The sequence below is a fragment of the Polyodon spathula genome, chromosome 5, assembly GCF_017654505.1.
Source record: "Polyodon spathula isolate WHYD16114869_AA chromosome 5, ASM1765450v1, whole genome shotgun sequence".
In the NCBI taxonomy this organism is placed as follows: domain Eukaryota; kingdom Metazoa; phylum Chordata; class Actinopteri; order Acipenseriformes; family Polyodontidae; genus Polyodon; species Polyodon spathula.
The window spans coordinates 44,676,251-44,699,476 of record NC_054538.1 but is presented as its reverse complement, the minus strand read 5'-3'; the positions used below and the strand labels follow the sequence as shown (position 1 = coordinate 44,699,476).

At 37.1% G+C, this 23,226-nt stretch overlaps 1 protein-coding gene across 2 annotated transcripts in view; it reads left to right on the top strand.

Moving 5' to 3' along the window:
• The window catches only part of LOC121315984 (E3 ubiquitin-protein ligase rnf8-like), a 54,229-nt gene extending 32,055 nt beyond the window's left edge, over nucleotides 1-22,174 (top strand). Inside the window, exons 7-8 of one of the 2 annotated variants that reach the window (XM_041250639.1) lie at nucleotides 7,709-7,913; nucleotides 21,846-22,174. In XM_041250639.1, the coding sequence (XP_041106573.1) occupies nucleotides 7,709-7,913; nucleotides 21,846-22,015 (375 nt within the window). In that variant the 3' untranslated portion in view covers nucleotides 22,016-22,174. Of the gene's footprint in view, nucleotides 1-7,708; nucleotides 7,919-21,845 lie in introns of both variants that reach the window. The other variant, XM_041250640.1, reaches the window with a different exon arrangement.
• Nucleotides 22,175-23,226: the final 1,052 nt, after the last annotated feature.

Sequence of the window (23,226 nt, the reverse complement as noted above, 5' to 3'; positions counted from 1 at the left end):
AGGGTCTCGGTGGTGTCATATACCTTTCACTTCTTAATAATCGTCTTGACCAGAAACTGCTGAATTTATCCTGAAATCATGTGAATCACAACAATTTAACACAGGTGGAGGCCACTTATCTTGGTGTGGGATTTGGAAGGCGATTGGATACACATACGCTAATTTAGGATTGCTATTACAAGAGGGGTGGACACTTATCCAACCAAGCTATTTCAGTTTTTATTTTTTAATAAATTTCTAGAATATTCTTTTTACTTGGAAGTTGTGGGGTAGGATGTGCAGGTAAATGAAAAATATATATTTTAATGCATTTTAATTCCAGGCTATAAGCAAGAAAAGGTGAACTTTTTGAAAGGAGATGTAGACTTTCTATAGGCACTGTGTGCTGCAATATACGTATCGATGTACAGTTCCTCAAACCCAAGTTATATTTTTTCTTTTTGTATGAATTGTGTGTGTGTGCAGGGCAGGGGGTTATTTGGGTGGTAGGGGACAGGTTACAGCATGCTCACATACATACACGTCAAATAATCAGATGCGTCACACTAGTTTAACCATCGCCACTGAAGTCAAAATTTTATAAGGTCGGATATGTGAGTGCTGACTGTACTTGCAACCTACAGTTTCAGAGTGTAGTTTCCCAGCTTCCTTATGATACAGTTTGTGCAGAGGGTTCAGAAAATAGAGAACAAAGGCAGAAAAAAAGTTACTATATGTAAGGCTGTCACGTGCTGTACTTTTGTTCCCAGCAACAACAAAAAAAAACGTTAAATAGTTAATTTTGTATTTATCTAGTTTTAGAAAAATTTATATTTTTTTATATGGCTCAAAGTTCACACTTGAAAAATGCTAAGATCGTTTGACCTAGCGGTGTTCTGTTTTCTTTTATTTAATAATGTTGTCATGACAGAAACAGAACAGTTTTTTTAATATACAGTACTGTGCAAAAGTTTTAGGCAGGTGTGAAAAAATGCTGTAAAGTAAGAATGCTTTCAAAAGTAGACATGTTAATAGATTATATTTATCAATTAACAAAATGCAAAGTGAGTGAACAGAAGAAAAATCTACATCAAATCAATATTTCAAATCAACACCTTTTGCCTTCAAAACAGCATCAGTTCTTCTAGGTACACTTGCACACTGTGTTTGTAAGGAACTCAGCTGGTAGGTTGGCCCAAATATCTTGGAGAACGAACCACAGTTCTTCTGTGGATTTAGGCAGCCTCAGTTGCTTCTCTCTCTTCATGTAATCCCAGACAGACTCGATGATGTTGAGATCAGGGCTCTGTGGGGGCCATACCATCACTTCCAGGACTCCTTGTTTTTCTTTACGCTGAAGATAGTTCTTAATGACTTTTGCTGTATGTTTGAAGTCGATGTCATGCTGAAGAATAAATTTGGGGCCAATCAGATGCCTCCCTGATGGTATTGCATGATGGATAAGTATCTGCCTATACTTCTCAGCATTGAGGAGACCATTAATTCTGACCAAATCCCCAACTCCATTTGCAGAAATGCAGCCCCAAACTTGCAAGGAACCTCCACCATGCTTCACTGTTGCCTGCAGACACTCATTCATGTACCACTCTCCAGCCCTTCGGCGAATAAACTGCCTTCTGTTATAGCCAAATAGCTCAAATTTTGACTCATCGGTCCAGAGCACCTGCTGCCATTTTTCTGCACCCCAGTTCCTGTGTTTTCATGCATAGTTGAGTTGCTTGGCCTTGTTTCCACGTCGGAGGTATGGCTTTTTGGCCGCAAGTCTTCCATGAAGGCCACTTCTGACCAGACTTCTCCGGACAGTAGATGGGTGTACCAGGGTCCCACTGTTTTCTGCCAATTCTGAGCTGATGGCACTGCTGGACATCTTCCGATTGTGAAGAGAAGTAAGCATGATGTGTCTTTCATCTGCTGCAGTAAGTTTCCTTGGCTGACCACTGCATCTACGGTCCTCAACGTTGCCCGTTTCTTTGTGCTTCTTCAAAAGAGCGTGTACAGCACATCTGGAAACCCCTGTCTGCCTTAAAATTTCTGCCTGGGAGAGACCTTGCTGATGCAGTATAACTACCTTGTGTCTTGTTGCTGTGCTCAGTCTTGCCATGGTGTATGACTTTTGACAGTAAACTGTCTTCAGCAACCTCACCTTGTTAGCTGAGTTTGGCTGTTCCTCACCCAGTTTTATTCCTCCTACACAGCTATTTCTGTTTCAATTAATGATTGTGTTTTAACCTACATACTGAATTGATGATCATTAGCACCTGTTTGGTATAAGTGTTTAATCATACACCTGACTTTGTGCAAGTGTACCAAGAAGAATTGATGCTGTTTTGAAGGCAAAGGGTGGTCACACCAAATATGGATTTGATTTAGATTTTTCTTCTGTTCACTCACTTTGCATTTTGTTAATTGATAAATATAATCTATTAACATGTCTATTTTTGAAAGCATTCTTACTTTACAGCATTTTTTTCACACCTGCCTAAAACTTTTGCACAGTACTGTGTGTGTGTGTGTATATATATATATATATATATATATATATATATATATATATATCTATATATATATATATATATATATATATATACAGCAATAGGATCTAAATTAGGAATGCATTTTGCCAGTACATACATGGGGAAATGGTAAGTTACTTAGAAAATCAGAAAGAGAACCTTTAGAATACATTTGGTTTGTAGGTGATATTTTTGGGGTTTGGACACATGGATAAGAATCTCTTTTCCAGTTTCATAAAGTGACAAATGAAATACACAGTAATATTAAGGTGGACCTTCGATGGACAAGAAAAGAAATATAATTTTTAGATACCGTAGTAAAACTTGAAGGTGGTTCAGTTGAGACTGACCTCTTCTATAAACCTACTGACATGCACCAGTGTTTACACATGTCCTCTGCACATCCAATACACACTAAAAGGGCAATCCCAAAGGAGCTAGGAATAAGAATACGAAGGCTATGCTCTAAAGAAAGTGACTATGTAAAACAAAAACATGTATTAAAAACAAATCTTAAAAAAAGAGGCTACAAAGAAAGAATTATAGAGAGTTATAGAGATAGTTAAGAAAAGTGGATAAACTAAAAAGAGATGATCTACTAGATTATAAAAATAGAGATAAAAAGGTCAAGAGAGTCCCATTAGTAATGATGTACTCTAAACTTTTGCCCAATATTTCTAAGATAGTTTGGAAACACTTGCGGATTCTACATAATTCAGAAAAATTGAAAAAAGTATTTCTTAAGGCCCCAGTTGTAGCATTCAAAAGAGAAGCTAAATAGGTCAAGGACTGAACACAATTATGCCAGCGGGACTCAACAGAAAAGAATGAACTAATTAATTCCAATAAATATATAAAAGTTAAAAATAATTAAATAAACAAAATTAATTAAAAAGTTGTGCATGCTGATGCGCTGGGGAGACCATATCAAGGCTGATCCTCAGAGCCAGCATTGCATGATAATATAAATATAAGTTTATATAAAATAATGTTAATTAGAATTAATATAGATTTAAAGATATAAGTAAAAATGATGTCACAATATAGAACACCATTACCTCATTTAAGAATAAATCATGGATTTGAATATAAACAATAACAAGTAGTTGTCATGCCGTCAAACACCTATAAATACCTCCAATGTTTTGATTCAAACACAGGCTCCCTTGAGAAAGATATGTACAACATATCTAAACGTTGGGCAGCTGGCTCTTTGAGCTAAAATATGTATATATATATATATATATATATATATATATATATATATATATATATATATATATATATATATATATATATATATAATAATTACACACACACACACACACACACACAGTGGCTTGCAAAAGTATTCAGACCCCTGACCAATTCTCTCATATTACCGAATTACAAATGGTACATTGAAATTTCGTTCTGTTTGATATTTTATTTTTAAACCCTGAAACTCAGAATCAATTATTGTAAGGTGACATTGGTTTTACGATGGGAAATATTTAAGAAAAAATAAAAAACTGAAATATTTTGCTTGCATAAGTATTCAACCCCTGTGCTGTGGAAGCTCCCAGTTTGGACAGATGAAAGAAATTGCCCTAACGAGGACACAATTACCTTACCATTGGCCTCCACCTGTGAACCATTAAAGTTGCTGTCACATTTTCTGGATAAAAACCCCACTGTTGAAGGATCATTGGTAAGGCTCTGAATGTGAAGGAAAATGAAGACCAATGATCATTCTACAGAAGGTAGAGATAAAGTAATACAAATGCATAGATTAAGGAAAGGGTACAAAATAATGTTTGGATATCCCAGTGAGCACAGTTGGATCAATAATCAGGAAGTGGAAGCTGCATCACACCACCCAGGCACTGCCAGGAAAAGGCCATCCCTCAAAACTCAGCGCTCAAACAAGAAGGAGACTTGTGAGAGAAGCCACAGAGAGGCCAACAATTACTTTGAAGGAGCTACAGAGTTCAGTGGTTGGGAGTGGACTAATGGTGCACCAGTCAACCATATCAGGAGCTCTATATAACACTGGCCTGTATGGGAGGGTGGCAAGAAAGAAGCCGTTACTCAAAAAGTACAATCTGAAAGCACATCTGGAGTTTGCCAGAAAGCATGAGAGTGACCCAGCTGCAATGTGGGAAGAGGTTTTGTGGTCAGATGAGACCAAGATGGAGGTTTTTGGCCAAAACTCAGTGTTATGTGTGGCGCAAACCTAACACTGCCCATGCCTCAAGACACACCATCCCTAAGGTAAAGTATGGTGGTGGCAGTATCATGCTGTGGGGATGCTTCTCATCAAGAGGGACTGGGCATCTTGTTACAATTGAAGGAAGAATGGATGGAGCAAAATACAGGAAAATCCTGCAAGAGAATCTGCTTTAGTCCATTAAAAAACTGAAGCTTGGGATTAAATTCACCTTTCAACAGGACAATGATCCAAAGCACAAGGCCAAAGCAACATTGGAGTGGCTCAAGAACAAAAAGGTGTCTGTCCTACAGTGGCCCAGTCAAAGTCTTGATCTCAATCCCATTGAGAATCTGTGGAACTATTTGAAAATTGCGGTCCACAAACATCGTCCAACCAAGCTGAACAACCTGGAGCAAATTTGCCAAGAAGAATAGGCCAAAATCACTCCGACACTGTGTGCAAAGCTGGGACATACTTACCCCAAAAGACCCCAAATGTAATTTTTCATTTTATTTTATATTATATTTACCCTGCAGTATCTCAATCAGTTGAACCAGATATGCCCACAAATGTAACATCACTGAAAAGTTACATTTGCAGATTGTGCTGAAAAAAACTACATATAGTTTTCCTGTTGTCCCGTTAGAGGCTTGTGAGAAATTTGACTTTTGAAATGATTCAGTCCCAAATTCAAGAGAAGTCTTTAGCACTGAGGGTTCTGAAAGCCATAGCAGCAAAAGGGTTAATGTTATGGTGCTCAAATCTTTTGTTTTTTATTTTATTCATTTATCAGTATTAGGTCCTCTGCTATTCTTAGTCTACATTACTGATTTAGATTCTGGTATAGTAAGCAATCTTGGTAAATTTGCAGACGACACAAAAATAGGAGGAATGGCAAACACTGTTGCAGCAGCAAAGGTCATTCAAAATGATCTAGACAAGATTCAAAACTGGGCAGACACATGGCAAATGACATTTAATAGAGAAAAGTGTAAGGTACTGCACGCAGGAAATAAAAATGTACATTATAAATATCATATGGGAGATACTGAAATTGGAGAAGGAATCTATGAAAAAGACCTAGGAGTTTTTGTTGACTCAGAAATGTCTTCATCTAGACAATGTGGGGAAGCTATAAAAAAGACTAACAAGATGCTCGGATACATTGTGAAAAGTGTTGAATTTAAATCAAGGGAAGTAATGTTAAAACTGTACAATGCACTAGTAAGACCTCATCTTGAATATTGTGTTCAGTTCTGGTCACCTCGCTATAAAAAATATATTGCTGCTCTAGAAAGAGTGCAAAGAAGAGCAACCAGAATTATTCCGGGCTTAAAAGGCATGTCAGAATTGAATCTGTTCAGTCTTGAACAAAGAAGACTACGCGGCGACCTAATTCAAGCATTCAAAATTCTAAAAGGTATTAACAATGTTGACCCAAGGGACTTTTTTGACCTGAAAAAAGAAACAAGGACCAGGGGTCACAAATGGAGATTAGACAAAGGGGCATTCAGAACAGAAAATAAGAGGCATTTTTTTAACACAGAATTGTGAGGGTCTGGAATCAACTCCCCAGTAATGTTGTTGAAGCTGACACCCTGGGATCCTTCAAGAAGCTGCTTGATGAGATTCTGGGATCAATAAGCTACTAACAACCAAACGAGCAAGATGGGCTGAATGGCTTCCTCTCGTTTGTAAACTTTCTTATATTCTTATGTTCTTAATTAGTTTTGAAAATATTTTAATTGTCAAGTAATAGGTGTGCAATTCAATTGTGTTCAGTCCTTCAGTCTTTTCCAATCTAAGTCGTAGCCAGGTTTCTAGTTCTTCACAGGGGGAACTACAATGCAGAGTATGAGTGCCAACATTCAACCCATAACACAACTCATCTGTATCAACTACATGATTTAAAATAAATAAATAAATAACCCGCATCAGACAGACACATACGCGTCCCAGGGACGTAGACCACTGCAAACCTGAGTCCTGACAAACCATACACGTCCCGGGGACGTAGACCACTGCAGACCTTCCCAGGGACGTCCCAGGGAGCCTTGCTGATTGTGGATTTTCATTTTCCATTTGTTTTTTATACTGTGTTTTAGCCATTTCCTTTTGAGAAATACACTCATAGAAAACTTCAACAAACATGGGTCCATCTCCTTTGTCTTGATCATCGTCCGCTGAGTTGCCAAAATGATGTTCTTCAACAGATGTTGCAGATGATAATAATTACCTCTCTTTTCAGACTTTATAATGTAGCTTAGTTATTGTGTAATGGTTTTCAATCAATAAATATATTTAATTATATTGCATTTTACATTTAAGGTGCCAATACTTTTATCATGAACAAATATTTAAAGTTGCTTAAGTCCTTTAATTTAAATTTTTTTTAAAAAGATTGTTGAACTACCAGAAATTGTGTATTTTTGTCTTTGTCATATTAATTAGTGGCTAATGTTTGCTAAATGCATGTATTCTCGAATTATCTTATATGAAGTGTAGTGTGTCTATACTTCTGTCTGCGACTGTAAGTGGTCCAGAAAGCAGAAGTTGTAATAGACAGTGATTCAAGTGACTTGAATCCTTGATATCTTTGATTGATATCTTTGAATCATGCTTTTCAGATTACCATTTGGTCATAAATTGTTGTTTCTAGAAAACTCCTGTCTCCATGCTTGTGGATACAAAAGTATTTTGAGTAATTGTTTTAAGGCCAGAGCACATCATGCACTTACAGTACCATCATATTTAATAGAAGTCGGAGATTCAATAGAGCTATACAATAATTTATGCATAAATGTTGAATGTTCGAGTGGGTTGAAATTGGCAAAAAGTGAAAATAAAGCGCCTTCTAGTTTTATACCTCTTCAAAAGGCAGCATAGTGCCTCTACCCCAATTCTTTGCCAGATATTATCCATTGCATTTTGATTGCATAATGCATCATCATGTGTGGACTTACTGAGCCACCTAACAGTTTACCTGTGTTTTTGCTTTCCACAGGCTGTCACATTGAACTGCGCTCATAGCTTCTGCTCGCATTGTATAAACCAGTGGAGGAAACGGAAGGATGAGTGCCCCATTTGCAGACAGAATCTGTTTTCCCAGACTCGCTCTCTGGTTCTCGACAACTGCATTGATAGAATGGTGGAGAACCTGAGTTCGGAGATGAAAGAGCGACGTGAAAGCCTGATTCGTGAACGTAAAGGTGAGGTGCGTGGAGCTAGAAAATGTTTTGTTTAAAGTGGTGCCACACTCACTGTGTGTTGTTGGCAGTGGGTGATTGATTGTTTGATTTTATTTATGTATTTATTTATTTGGTAAACTGTTGTATTCTACCATGGTGTGGTTTTATTCTTAAACTTTAAAATGAAAATAATTATAAATGCATGTTTTCTAATCATCTAGTTTGTGCTGTTCATTTAGTACAACCAAGTTTTTTTTTTTTTCCCCTATCCATGTATTGAGCCCTGTTGAAACAGTGCTGTTACACAATTTTACCAGTTGGTGGAGCTAAATGTTGCAGGTAATACGTTGTTGAAATTGTATGCTTGTGAAAACTTTAGATGAACACTGACAGATTTAGGATATGTTTCAGTACCTAATTTGTTTTATGCAAAATTGTTTTATGGAAACTTAAAAAAAAAAAAAATAATAATTTGGGCTGTGCCAAACGATTACATTTGTAATTCAATGTTCTAGCGATGAAAAATTTAATGTTCTGGTAAAGTACAGGACTGAACAAGTTTCAAAAGCAAACCAACAATAATATATCGGGGATAAAAATAAGATTCCTGGTACATGGCAGTTTGAAATCCATTCCTGGTTTTATTATGAGTTTAATAACACACCTGAGCTTGTTACCTGTACACTGTGGCTAACCAAGGTTGTAGTACAACCTGGAATGGGTGAAACTGATATGCAATAAGAGTCTTATTTCCATCTCTGTGTACTCATTATATACTATCATCAATACATGTGTATGCTCTTAAAACTTGTAATTAAGTGCTACAGAAGTAACTGTGAAAAACCTTGTTATTTTTTGTTTAATATGTTCTCGGGAAGTGTTTGCAAAAACGCCTGTAATAATGATTAACCCCTTGACCTGCTATTGGACGCATTGGTACATCCTCAAAAATGCTCGCTCAGTGCTGCTGGACGTACCAGGTACGTCCTTATTAAAAAAAACTCTTTTTACCAAACAACTCTTTTTTTTTTTTTTTTTTTTTTTTTAAATGATGGCATGGTCGCTCAGAAGTTCTGGCAGATAATATTGGATTGTGGTTTCAATTTTATTATTACACAGTTAAAATATCTTCAGTGTGACACAGTTGTTAAACTTTAATTTAGAGGCTACTTGAACGCTAGAGCTGTGATATATCCAGAATGAATTTAAAACAATCTGCATGTAGCTTTAGTTTCTATTCAGTGAGGATCGATGCTAAAAAAAAAAATCAGTTTTCTTTTGATTTTGATTTGTTTAATGAAATTAGCTTAAGTAACACATCTGATTATTTTCTGCATCTTGTTTTGTTGATGTGACGGTACAGGAAGATACGTCCTACTTCTGAGGCTGTCATATCAACACCATTGTAACTTCTGTGTGTGGGAAGATAGTTAAAACCTTTTTGTTGCATTTTATTTATTTATTTATTTTGTCCTGTGGTGTTAACTCTGTGATCAGAGGCGTTTTTTATTTTTTTTATTTATTTTTTAAAATAACTTACTATACTTGAAACCTGTATCAGGCTTTGTTGCTTTTCACAGATTGATCTGTAAATATTTTTTTTTTTTTTTTTTTTTTTTTTTTGATCTGTCACATATCCGCCCTAACAGTTTAGCCGCCATGATTGACCTTGTCGCCCTTTTTTAAGCATACAGAAGATGATAAATCCAGCAAGAATCTGAAATAATCTTTTGTCTTTATTAATGTAAATATGTAATTATACTACCTGTACAGTATTTGCACACTTCCAGCTATAACGATTGACTGCTCTGAATCAAATTGTTATACAGTCATGTTTATTTTGTAAGTGTTAATTTGTGCAAGATAGATGGAAAAATGAACTTAATAATGCATTGAAGTCCATTTATAATTGAGAGCACCACAGTTTATGTAGTCGTACAGTATATGTTACGCACATTCATCATAGCTTGTATGCTGTGAAAATACAGTTGGTCAGTATTTTTTTTTTCTTTCTTCTGGGTTTAGCCAGGACACTTCTTTTGTGTCCATAGCCTCAAATGCAAGGTACTGGAGGGTACCAAAATGTAAATTTGCTGCACTTCTAGACAAATAAATAAATAAACTGTAGCCTAATTTAATTTCACATAAGTGTTTTATTTTATTAATGAAGAATGATCACATTTCAGTACCCTACATTATCATAAAGGTAGGAAGTGGGGAAGTGAGATCATAAAAAGATTTGCTTGTAACACAGTTTAACAAACCAAGGGAGACCTACTTGTATCATAGGACATATCGCACATTTATTTTCACAAAGATAAAAAAAAAAATAGCACCCTTGAACAGAATGAAAGAGCAGGCTTTACATGAAGCACACAGATAGAAGGGAGTGAGTGGTTGAAAGCCAGACCCAGATAAAACTGCCCAGAGGCACTAAAACAATGTGAATCGCATTTAACTTTTTTGCAGTTACCATCTGCCATGTCCGATGCCTGTATAGTGATCTTTGGGTAGCCACCATTAGCCATGCTCAATTTTGCACTATGTTGGCACGCCATCATTAAACTGCACTGAATTTTGTAGAGACAGTCAAGACCTTTGTGAACCTGCCAGACTTACTCATTTATTTACAAATCTTGATTGATACGTTGTTCGCTTTGAAGAGTGACTGTGATTAGTGTTGCATATCTCTCACACACCCAAATTTCAAGATTGCCAGCAGTGGTGTTTTTTTTTTTTTTTTGTGTGTGTTTTTTTAGCCAAATTTTCTATTTTAAAGGACAATAACATATAATACATGTAAGTGATTAATTTTGTGGTATTCAAAACTTTAGAAATATGTTTATTTAGAAGAATATGCATCTATAAACTGTAACATCCCATGTATAGTAATCTCCATTTTACTGTGTATATATAATCTTCAGAAAGAAATGCATAGGTGTTTTGAATGTACTTTTTATAGCATTAGTATGGCAGTTCGCATAGTAAAATACAGGTCCAAAGAACCTTAACCTGTACAGAAATCATTAAGATTCAATAAAGTCACTTTCAAAGGTCAAACAAAGTTCAAGGTCAACAGAAATCAGTATTGGGTATGCCCACCATTGACATCGATGGCGGCCTGACATCTGCCCATGGGGCTAATCAGAGCCTGGAAACGTCCTTTTAACGTCTGTGACTCTGGGTGATATTGTTGCACACGTCGATCAAACTTGTCCCACAAATCCTGAATAGGGTTCAGATCTGGTGATCGAGATGGCAAGGGAAGCACTTGAACATTGCTCCGAATGTGGAAAGCTGTGGTCACCCGGGCTGCGTGCGGTCTTGCATTGTCATGCAGAAAACTAACCTTACGATGATTCGTGAATTGGATCACATGTCAGACACCAGTCCTCTAACTGGCTGCATTGTTCAGATACCTGTCTCCCGTAGGCGGTTTCTGACAGTCTGGTCGGAAATTCTACACATTCCTGGTACTGCAGATGTTGTAGAGGTTGCAGTGGTGAACCTGTCATGTAAATGACGCAGGTGTATAAATCTGTCCAGGTCTGCCGTCGTCACACGTGGTCTACCAGATCATGGTCTGTCAAGTGTTGTCTGAAAAACATGAATAAACTGTCTTTACACGGCGAGAATAGATCAAATCAGCTTTGAGTAGTTTTAGCCCCCCCACAAACATGTTTGCATCAGGTCCTATGTGTTTGCAATAATGTTTTGGGTGTCTCTGCAAGTTCTTTGTGTGTTGCAAGGTAAGTAAAAAGTAAAAAGAAGTCGTCTGAGTCAGAGAAAGCCCAATGGGTTTTCATTTTATGATTTGGGAACCTTGTTTGTGCTCTATGGCTGATATTGGTTTCAAAGATACCATGTATCCCTACACTGACTTGTAACAATGTAATCGCATTGTATCACTGAATAAAAGGTACCAATGCCTCTACGTGAAACTATGTATCTGGTTTGTTTCACTGACAACTACTTCACAGAAACTGCTGCTTCATTATATGTTATGTAATATTTTGTCTATCTAGTTTAACTATTGTATGCAATTCATTTTTCTGGTTACACAAAACTAGCATTCACCCAGCTTCCATATTAAAGTGTGAAGATTATTCCCCCAGAGTCTGGACACACTGTCACTCAAAAACAAATGCACACTTTCACTTGAATTGTTGTGCTCTGCTGTGTTTGGACCATATTTACATAAACAAGGTAAAGCGTGATATCATTTTTTACCCTGCTTGCCATGTGCTCGCAAACAACACATGACTGCAGTAATACAGTATAATGCATTGGTAGCAATACAAAATTTGTACTACTTGTTGCATTTCTTTTTATTAATATTTTGTAAGCATTTCCATTTGTATTATTAAAATGCCATCTCCAAGTCATTGGAGGGTGAAATGAGATTATTGTAAAACAGAAATGAGACGAGCTGAGCTTTCTCGTCACACTGATGTTAAACAAACACTCCCAGCTTTTTTTTTTTTTTTTTTTTTTTTTTTTACCAAACACTGCATTGAGACCAGGGCCATACTATTATCGTGATTGTGAGTATTTGGTTACATGCTTTAGACCTTTCTATGTATTACTTCCATCAAAAGTTCTGTCATACAATATTTTAAATGTATAATTTCCACGATCAGCTAGGTTATTTTATTTTTTATTTTTTTTGCTGTGTAATGGCAATTAGTCTCCTGTCCAAAATCTGTTCTCAGGTGTCATTTACACAGCACATTTGAGTTACAGTAACTCCCTCCCAGCACACACTCGCGTGTACTACAGTACCCAATTCGACCGTGTGTGTATTTTACCACATTGGTAAATTAAATTAATAATGCCTACTATTTTTTTTTAACCACTTTTCCCTATATTACTAAAAATATTAAAAAAATAAAACATCATTCAAAGCAAGGGGAATATTGTACGTTATTCCAATTAACAAAGACATTATGTTTTTTTTAAAACAAAGTTGATGAGCAGCACTGAGTGCTCTCCATAGGCAGAATCGCCAGACGCCGCTTTCACCCACCCTAACGGCTGCCACACACTAGACGCAATGTGATTTATTTTTTTAATTGATTTAATCTTTCGCAGCGTCATGCTTGTTTTTTGCTGTTCAAGATACCCCCCCTTTTTTTTTCCCTGGACCATTGCTTTTTATATACTGTATGAAATTGCTGTTTTGTGTTATTTTTGAAAATGCTTGTGCGTTTTTTTCTGTGACAATATGTACAGTAACTTGACAGTACTTCCACACTTAAGTTGTACCTTCTTTCCTTTGCTGTTTTCCATAATTAAATCCTTATGGTCAAGGGCACATTTTTCTTGGGTTTTGTGAGTCTAGGCATTTTTTTTATTTTTCGCCACAATTTCCAATTTTGTTTTAAATCCCCACCCCACCATATAACCGTAATATAACTTTAAATCCTGCGACCAAGTCTCTGTACCTAATTGCTCTTGTTTTAAAACTCGCACGCAGTCTATAATAGAAATGTAGGAATTTGCTGCCAGTCCGTAGTTGGGGCGGTTTAAAGTGTTCAGATCGAATCAGTGATTGATAAGTAAGGAAGGAGGGACCAAAAGCAGCAGGCAAGGTTACTCATTGAGAGTTAATACCACCTGAAGGTCATGAACATAAACTCCCAACTGCACTGGGAAAGGTAGGTTGTTTGTTATTTTCTAGTAGGTTTTTGTTTTTTAAATAGGAAAGGGTGAAGTCTTTGTGAATTGAATAACCATTTCCAGTGTTTTCTTGGTGTTTATTGCAGTATATTGCAATACAGAACCTCAGTACCAATACCCACTCTTACAAATTATAATGTATATCTGACAGAGTAGAGGCCCTGCACAGTAGAATGTTGCTGTGGCTGGTGGCCATCTTGGCTCAGGAATGTAGGAACAGTTTGGAGCCAAGATGGTCATCCGTTGCACAGCCACTAGGTTTTAATAAGATAATTGGTTTGGTGTGGTTTATTTTCTATGTAGATTAATTTTCTGATTCATCAACCCTAAAATAATAGACAAGCAGTGCCTGGTTGGCTGATCAATCAATCAGTTGGCCACCTGGAGAAGGCACCAACTATTTAAGAACAAAGGAATGTGTGTTTGTTTAAGGAAGATAAAGGAGAAAGGACGACAGCGAGCAGCAGGTTGTGCTCTCTGTAAACCAAACCTTAGCTTGGGTGCCATTTCGTCTGGATTTGCAATTTCTGCCACTGACCAGCCTTGACCACAGTATAGGGTTCTCCCTAGGCCTTTTCAGCTGGGCGCGCTGCCCGGCAAAGTGGCAGTCGCCGCCCCGCTGAAGAAACCTGACCCGCCCATCTTGCAGATGCTACTGTGTCTTTAACAATAAGGATTTATTGCACTTGTAGCAGACTATATCAATTGCGCGTTGCTGGGTGGAAAAAAATGAAATAATCTTGGAACCGCATGACAGCTGTTACTGTTGACATATGTCTTGACATATTTAACCAGTCAGAGAGTTGAAGGGGTGGGTTTTGTGTGTTAAGCACTTTGAGAGGCTAAACGTTAGACTGCTAAAAAAATTAACCGATTTATTTTCAAAGCAAAAATAGTGACAGTGAATGCAGTGTTTTCAAAAGCTGGCGATTGGCGCTATCTAGTATGGCAGATCAGATAAATATGTTAGCTGATATACACATGCTTAAGTGGAAAGGTGCTGGGTTATTACACTCCGGTTACATGCAACAGTTATGATGGTGACCAAAAGTGTGTGAGTACTGTTCCGTTAAAAAAAAAAAAAAAAAAAAAAGGTTAAAATGAACAGTTGCATTTAAAAAAAAAAAAAAAATAGATGTGCATTAACAAATTGCCCTGAATACCTAACATAAATAAAACAATTTAAATGAAGCAATAAGCTCAATAATTACACTAAAAAGGAAGTGAAAAGGTTAATACTACTTATATAATATATACTACTTTTACCATAATAAAAAACTTAGAACATAAAGAACAACCAGATATAGACAACACATTATTCAAATTCTTTGTTGTGTTATATATTTAAGGTACGGCAAGTTTATTTTTCAGTTAAGTGCTCCCGGCTATAATGTTCTGCCGCCCAGCTGTACAGAATTCCTGTGGAGAACCCTGCTGTATGCATTTCAATTTAGAAGAAGGTCTTCTATAATGACTTGGCCTGTATTTATTTTTATTTATTTATTTATTTATTTGTGTGGAAATAAATGACTTGATTTGTTCAGAAGCATACACAATTAAATCCTGATATTTATCAGTCTTGCGGAGGCACTCGTACGCACATTTCTAAGTAATAGGTGTTAATAAATCTCAATGCCACTAAAGTTGTTCGCATGTGGAAATTTCAATTGAAGATCCCTCTATATAGCCATGTATGGTCAAATGTAGCCGTATGTCACTGCTCCGTTTTCTAAGTGTTTTGAAGAATAAATTAATCATGGGTTCCGCCTGGCCATTTAGCTACAACATTTGGTAGAGGGAGACATCAGATATAACCTGTATGGGAGTTAAGTGCTACTGTTTTATGTTTTATGCTTAAATTACTTCTATCTTGGTGTTTTAATTATAAAGTGATTGCTGATTGTATTGGAGAAGCCAGCAATTGAATGAAAATCCCTTTTTACTCCAATCTGCTGTTCTCTGCATGGAAATTGAATGTACTGAGAAACCCCAGGCATCAATGTGCTGAACAGGCTTGTGAAGTTCTAGTTCTGTCTCCAGTCTGCCTTTTTGAAAGATAAGTGGCCAAAAAGCTAATAGCAGTAGACAGAACTTGAATATATGTAGCAATAGATGTGTGTGCATTGGTTGGTCTGTGCAACTTTTAACCCAGCACCTTGCACAATTCAGTTTGGACTGCCTATGGAAAGCGGTGTTCCAGAAGTGTGAGATCAACCATTTTTAAATGATGGTTTGATGTATTGCCATATGTGACTTTCTTAAGCTACACACCCGCTACAACTTACAGTATCGTATTACTGTCTTAATGTAATTACCGGTCCACAACTGAAACAAGGGAGCCACAAACATTACCTTCTGATTTATTGGGTAATAATCATGATGGTGACTCTGGTAACTAGGGATGGGAATTTCAAATAGTTTCCTATTAGGGGTTCAAAATGTGTGTGTATTAGATTACCTGAATTCTAGTCCCATTTCTTACACTTCCAAGAACAAAAGGCAAATGTGTACATTTATTACAAGCAGACAGCATAACCGTGTAAGCCTATGAAGTTTATTCTTCAGAGAAGCCAACCAGGCTCACGAACTATACAATGTCCAAGATGAGATTTTTTCCTTCAGCAAAGTATCACTTCGTTAAAGCTACAGTACTGTTGCTGTACAGTACAAAACAGTACTGTTGCTGTACAGTACAAAACAGAGTACCAAATAATCATTTTGGCTGTATTTAGAATAAAATAACCTGTCACATAGCAACCTAAATATTCTACATACGTTTAATTCTAACAAATAATAACATTCATTATAAATATTCTGAAATAGTGCACATTTTTTAACCTGACCAAAACAATAGAAAATACATTACAATAGTGTACCTTTTACAACTAGCCATTAAGTACCGACAGATGAATCCAAGTCAAGTTTCTTTGTTTATTCAATAACTTGTAAGTAACCTGGTTGCACTTTAATGGTCAATGCTAATGCTGACGTTACTCCATCAATTTAAAAAATAACTCCTATCCAAGTATCTTGCTTTTTCTTATAAGTCACTGCGTTTTTCTGCTTAGCATTTAGTATGTGTTTATGTTCATTATAAAGTTTAAATGACCTTTCTAATTTCATTGTTACCCAAGATTGGCTCCCTTCTTTTAGCACTTGCTATACATTTATTTCCATTTACACATTTAAGGTTCACTGGTGCCATGCGTAGTCATCATTACCGGGTAACTCAAGCAGGGATCTGTTGACATTAGCTAAAGACAAGGCAACAAAATTAAACAGAATATGTTTACGGTAGAATTTTGTTGTTACAAGCATGGCATCATTAATAAGGATCCTTATGTTTAATATGCAAATAATGTTTGAAGGCTGCTACCCACAAGACGTGATGCGACAAGCAAAACTGTGCAGCGATGCCACAAAATGAAAAGAACCTATACTTTTGATAAGTACTTTTCACACCACATGCAACGTGACAGGCGACTTTTTTGCAATTTGTCATGCAACAGCTAGGCCATTGAGCAATCGGAGAACAACAGCTTCAATGTGTATGATCTAGCAGATTGAAGCAGTATCCAAAACGACTGAAAAAATAATAGTTGCTGTGAAAAAATACATAGTTTTTTGACAAAGGTGGTTGGTGTTGAGAGAGGATTGGAATAAGCAAAAGAGATAGCAAAGATAGCAAAGCTCTTCCTGCTTCTTTAACTCAATGTAAGTAAACATGTCTTTTGTTATCCATCTATCTAAGCATAATGAAAATGGATAGTTATAAGTTACACAACTTGTTAATACATTTATTATTATTATTGTTGTTGTTATCTTCTTGCCCACTGTTTCCCAATATATTGTTGTTGTTATCTTCTTGCCCACTGTCTCCCAATATCTCATCGCCAATACCCCACTGGCAAAGTGATCGGCAACATCACAATTTAATGTGTATATACTGTATGTGTGTGTGTAACAAATGAATGCACTTACTCGCCACATGCGATTTCCGACTTTCCAGTTTTCTGATACAAACCCCATCTCTTCAATGTTACAATTTATTTGATTATTTGTCACAGCCAGCGTTTTTTTTTGTTTGTTTGTTTTTTTTTTCCTTGCATGTGCAAGTCAGTCCGTCTGTTGTGCAGTTACACAGCACTTCCTCCGGTTTCACCTGACAAACATGCAGCAAAAACAAAGCGAACGAGACCAGCTACTGTAATGTAAAACATTTAATCATTAAACAGTTTTAGATAGAGTGATGTGTTTTTTAATGTTTTTTAAATCTGTGATCTTTAGTTGCCTTTGTGTATTTCCGTTTGCAAGTGAACTGTGACATTATGGTCTTATTGAGCACTATATTCTGCAAGTATGAATACTGACTTTGGATACTGTTTTAATTCTGGAAACCTGTTTTGTGTTTTTTTTTTTTTTTTAAGCTTTTGCTGAATTGCACTACCTTCTGTGTTTTACGCAGTTGTGTGCATGGGTAACGTTAACGCCTCAGGGACCGACACAGCTTGCTGCCAAAGGTAGTATTCAGAACCGACCCGCAGCTGTTGGCTGGAAGTTCTGATTCAGAGGCAAAAGCCTCAGGCCAAACCACAAGGTGAGCAGTGGCCAAGAGAGTTTGCTGCCACAGGCCCAAGGCCCCTTCTCAGGGAACTGTCTGTTGTATTGGCATCAGTGCACCACAGAAAGCTTACTACTATTCAAACCGGCTACACACTGCAATTCAAGCAAGGTCCTCCTCCCTTTTGAATTACTCCAGCATCTGTCACGGACCTACAAGATGTCACAGTGGTGTGTCAGGAGGTAGCAGTTCTCCTGCAAAAGTGAGCTATTCATATGATACACCCCTCCAGTTGGAGGAAGGGTTCTACTCTCGGGCCCTTCTAGTGCCCAAGCAGGATGGTCGTTCCGGGTCTTGCTATTTGGCCTCTCTCTAGTTCCCAATGCCTTTTCGAAGTGCATGGAAGTTATCATGGCCCCATTGAGACTCAAAGCTTCAGAGTACTCCATTATTTTGACAATTACCTTATTTGTGCCCAGTCTCCAATACAGGCGGACGTCCACACAGAACTTGTCATCGGTTGGGCTTAATGGTGAATCAGGCAGAGAGCCAGCTCATGCCTTCTCAAACAGCCTCCTATCTAGGAGTGGGCTTAGACTCCAGGTCCATGCTGTCCATTCTGTCGGATGGCATTATGCAGAGAACAGCCGTCTGTTTGAGCTATTTAGCTCCAGAGGGTGCTCATGGTAGTGAAATTCCAGAAACTTCTGGGCTGATGGCAGCAGCTTCTTAGACCCTACCTTTGGGTCTCCTGAACATGCACTCTCTTCAGGCCTAATTCAACTGCAGGGTTTTTCAGGCATTGAGCCACGATCGCCTATTGACAGTGTCTCGCCACAGTCTAAAGGCATGCTTTTGTTGGAAACAGCCTGCCGGTCTGTCCAATAGGGTCATTGACACCTCACAAAATGCCAGAGCGGCATCCATATGTTCCCAGTACGGGTACAAGTGGAGTGTCTTTCAGACGTGGTGTCAGCCTTGTGGGTTTGACCCAACAAATTGTCCGATGTCAGTAATTCTGCAATTTTTGCTCACGAGTAGTGTTAATTTATGATCAAAGGAGCTTTTAGGTAAAATTAAATAAATTAAAAAAAAAAAAAATACCTGTGTTTCTGGTCAACGCTCTGAAATATACATAGAGGAATTTAGGAATATAAGAATTTCAGAGGAAACACACAGACAGGCTAAATGTGGTTTCTTTAGTGACAATGCTTACATTTTTAAACCACACTGATAAAATACTGCCTTGCTTTTTTACAGTACAATGTATACCTGCTTTACATAGTAAAGAAAGACATAACGAGAAAAATGAATGCCTATTTTGAATGAAAACCTTTCTGCTTAAACTGCTTCAGTTGCGCCAAATACAACCAATAGCAGGCTATAATCTTTTATTATTTTTTTTCCGTTAAACATGGGAACTTGTTTTGTGGCTGGACAACATTTTATTCTCATGCTTGTACTATCAATTCTCTGTTGATTTTTTTAACCGTGTACGGGGTCCCCCAAGTTTTATAACAGTGCACTCATGGGCATGTGTTGCAAGAAGCCTTTCCACTTACTGTGAATGTGTGTCTCTGAAGATCATGTGGCTGACACGTCTGGTTTAGGTACATTTTTATATTGATTTTTTTATTTTTTTTTCTCGGTTACCGTGGATTTCACAATTTATCCATTGCTGTGTAATATGTAATTCTCTATGAAAATTCTATCTATATAAAAAAAAAAAAGTTTAGTTTGCGTCCGGTAAATGATTGATTGAACACATTGCATGGGACATTTCACATTATTATTATTATTTTTATTATTTTATTTGATAATTCACTGGTGGTGAAAATGGGATGTCTGTAAAACATAAACTAAGTATTTTACCATTTAGTATTTACTGTGGTTCAGGTAAGTATTTAAATATTTAGTTGCATTTGTTATATACTAACTGTAGAGAGAAAAGTTGAAGGTGACAAGTTTTTTATGCTCCAATAAACATTGTTTAATCATGAAATAATGTGAAAAATTTGTAATTTTTTTTAGACAGTGGTGTGCCTTGAAATGAGCCTTTTTCTACTGTGAAACAAATACAGCCCAGATTATGATACACACCCCGTTCACACTTACTGAGACGGCCTTGGGCCGCCTCAAAATTTCCATTCACAGTTGAGGTTTTAGGGGGCCTAAGTGCGTTCACATATGTGACTGAAAAGGAAGCCTAAATTGTGGCGAAGTGTTTGTCGGGAATGTAAACAGTGACGTAAACTCTGCATATATATATATATATATATATATATATATATATATATATATATATATATATATATATATATATATATATACACACACACATACATACATAGAGAGAAAGAAAAGTTTTATAGTTTTAATGAAAGCTGTACAATGAAGAAATACTTACCATTCATGACTGACCCAGCATCATCATCGTCAAAAGTGTCGGTGTATTCAGTGCATTCCCCATTGCTATTTTCCGGGCTGGAGATCGACGTAGGTTCCATAAAATCCAAGTATTTCCTCAATCTTTCTGACAGTTCTAAGACAAACTTGCAGGTTTTCACCACAGAGATAACACGGACATAAAGGAGATAGCTGCATCCAATTCTCAAAGAATATCACAGACATTTGCAGAGTTTTTGAGATGTCATAGTAATAAAATAATGACTTGGATCGCATTATTGGGGAGTTTGGTGATAAAAGGAGTGATCTACGTCTATAAAGAGGTATGTGAAAAATACAGCGAACAAGGGGTGTGACTGTCCTTTTGCGATTCAATACCTTTTAAACTTGCTTTACTCTGGGGGGGCGAAAAAATATATATTTAAAACAGTGTGTGTGAAAATAAATTGGACCTGACGTGCCTGAGAAGCGCTGAATAAATGGACCGCTAAGGGTTAATTTCTGCATCGCCCCAGTTGCTACCTCTTAAAACTGACATTCTTTGATCCACTACGCTCAACCTAGTAGGGGAGTGGTTTGAGCTACATCACTGCATTAACGCGTTAAGGCCGGCCCAGGGCCTGTGTTGGGTTCACACATGCAGATAGGCCGGCTCTGAAGTGGCATTGGTACTTTAGGCTGCATCAAAAAGTTGTTCTAAATATCACCCTGCCCAGGGCCTCCTTTTCATTTTTTGAGTGTTCACATATGAGAAGGGGCCTGGGCCGGCCTAAACCGCAAGTGTGAACTGGGTGATAGATACAGGTGGGGCAAGACTTATTTTTTTTATATACATGACACATGTATGTTACTGGCATATTTCAAGAGGACTGAACCAAATTGTACTTTGTATTGTATGCAGGAAAATGCTAGATTTGTGTCAGAATTTAAAATAAATATCTAATGCTTTTTAGTTGTACAGTAAGTGCAGGTATTTAGTCATACCTAGTGGTTGAGTATTTGGACTATCTTTAAATTATTATTTTTTTTTTTTAAAGTAAGAAAGAAAGTTAGAAGTCACACTTCTGGTTTGTCATGGTAATTGCCCAAAAACTATTTGCTGCTGGGGTGGGGTTTTTTACCTGTTTAATTGTTAACGAAAGGTAAGACAGAGTAGGGTTAAAATTCTTTGGTAACAGCAAATACTGTTTAATTTCAAAACAATGGATCACAAATACAAGTTATACGTAAATTAAACACCATTTACAGATGTGCATAGATTATGGCTACTTTCTCTGTTTTGAGAGCTTTCTCTCCCTTCTTTGCAGCTCAGCCAGTGGTAAGGGTCGTGATAAACGATGACGACGAGAGCAGTGATTTCTCATCCGGAAGCAGCACCTCTTCTGTAGTGTCCACTGAAGAAAGCAGCAGCAGCTGGGGCTCTGACACCTCTAGTTCCAGTGAGAACTCCTCGTATGATGGGTTTTACATCATCTAGGCAAAGTTGACCCTTCCAGTCCTTGTCATGTTCCAGCCAATTGTGTAATTGAACCAATTAAACCGCCAGCCAGGTCCTGAAGTCATTGATTCTTTTAATTTTACCTAATAAAACCTCAAGTGGAATGGCGCTCCCAGGATCGGGATATGCCACTTGTGATTTGACTGTTTTTCTGTGATTGTTTGTTTGTTTGTTTGTTTGTTTGTTTTCTAATTGTAATTCTGTTGTTGTGATCAAGTTGTTTTCAGATACATGTCCTGTGTGTGTAGTAAGGACTTGTTCTATGGAGTGCAATCCTAGATCACAAGTAACCTTGTGCAAGTAACACTTTTTTTTTTCTAAAAGGAATAAAAAATATTTACAAAATAACAATAATCTGAACTCCTGTTTAGCATAATCAACATAAATTGTGCCAAGTAATGCACTTAAGTTTCGGCTAGTCCATTAAAAGAGTAGGTCTGTGGATAGTTTGCATTTTGTTGATCAAAAAAAGTTTCCGTAAGAGTTGTCTTTCATTTAACCCTTAACGGTCCATTTATTCAGCACCTGTCAGGCGCGTCAGGTCCAATTTATTTTCACATGCCTTGTTTATTTTACATGCGCTGTTTTTTTCACATTAAAACAGGTTTAAAAGGCACTGCATATCAAAAGGACACTCAGTACTGCATCTCCAGATAAGCCCTACCCCTTGTTCGCTGTATTTTTCACATACCTCTTTATAGTCATGCATAGTGATAAATCCTCTCCTGATCACTCATTTTATCACCAAACTCCTTAATAATGCAATTCAAGTCATTATTTTAATACTATAACATCTCAAAAAGCTCTGCAAATATCTGTGATATTCTTTGAGCGCTAGATGCGGAAGCAGTGTCCGTGTTATCTCCGGTGCAGGGGCTATGTGTATTGCTCAGATATGTCCTTTTTTTTTTTTTTTTTTTTTTTTTGCTCATATCTGTCTCACTTGGCCATTGAAAGGTATTCTTGGCTTTTTCCAGAGAAAAAAAACGACCAGAGACCTGTGCTTGACATGTTTTTGATGATGTCGGACCGGGTCCGACAGGACTGAAAAGGGTTAAAGTTGTATTGAAACTTTTGCTGATATTTCCAGGCAGGTGTGAAGTTATCAAACGTAATTAATGGAAATGTAGTCACTAAACCTGAATACTGTATTGAAATGTCCCCAGGCTTGCTGCTCCCTTCATGAGCAG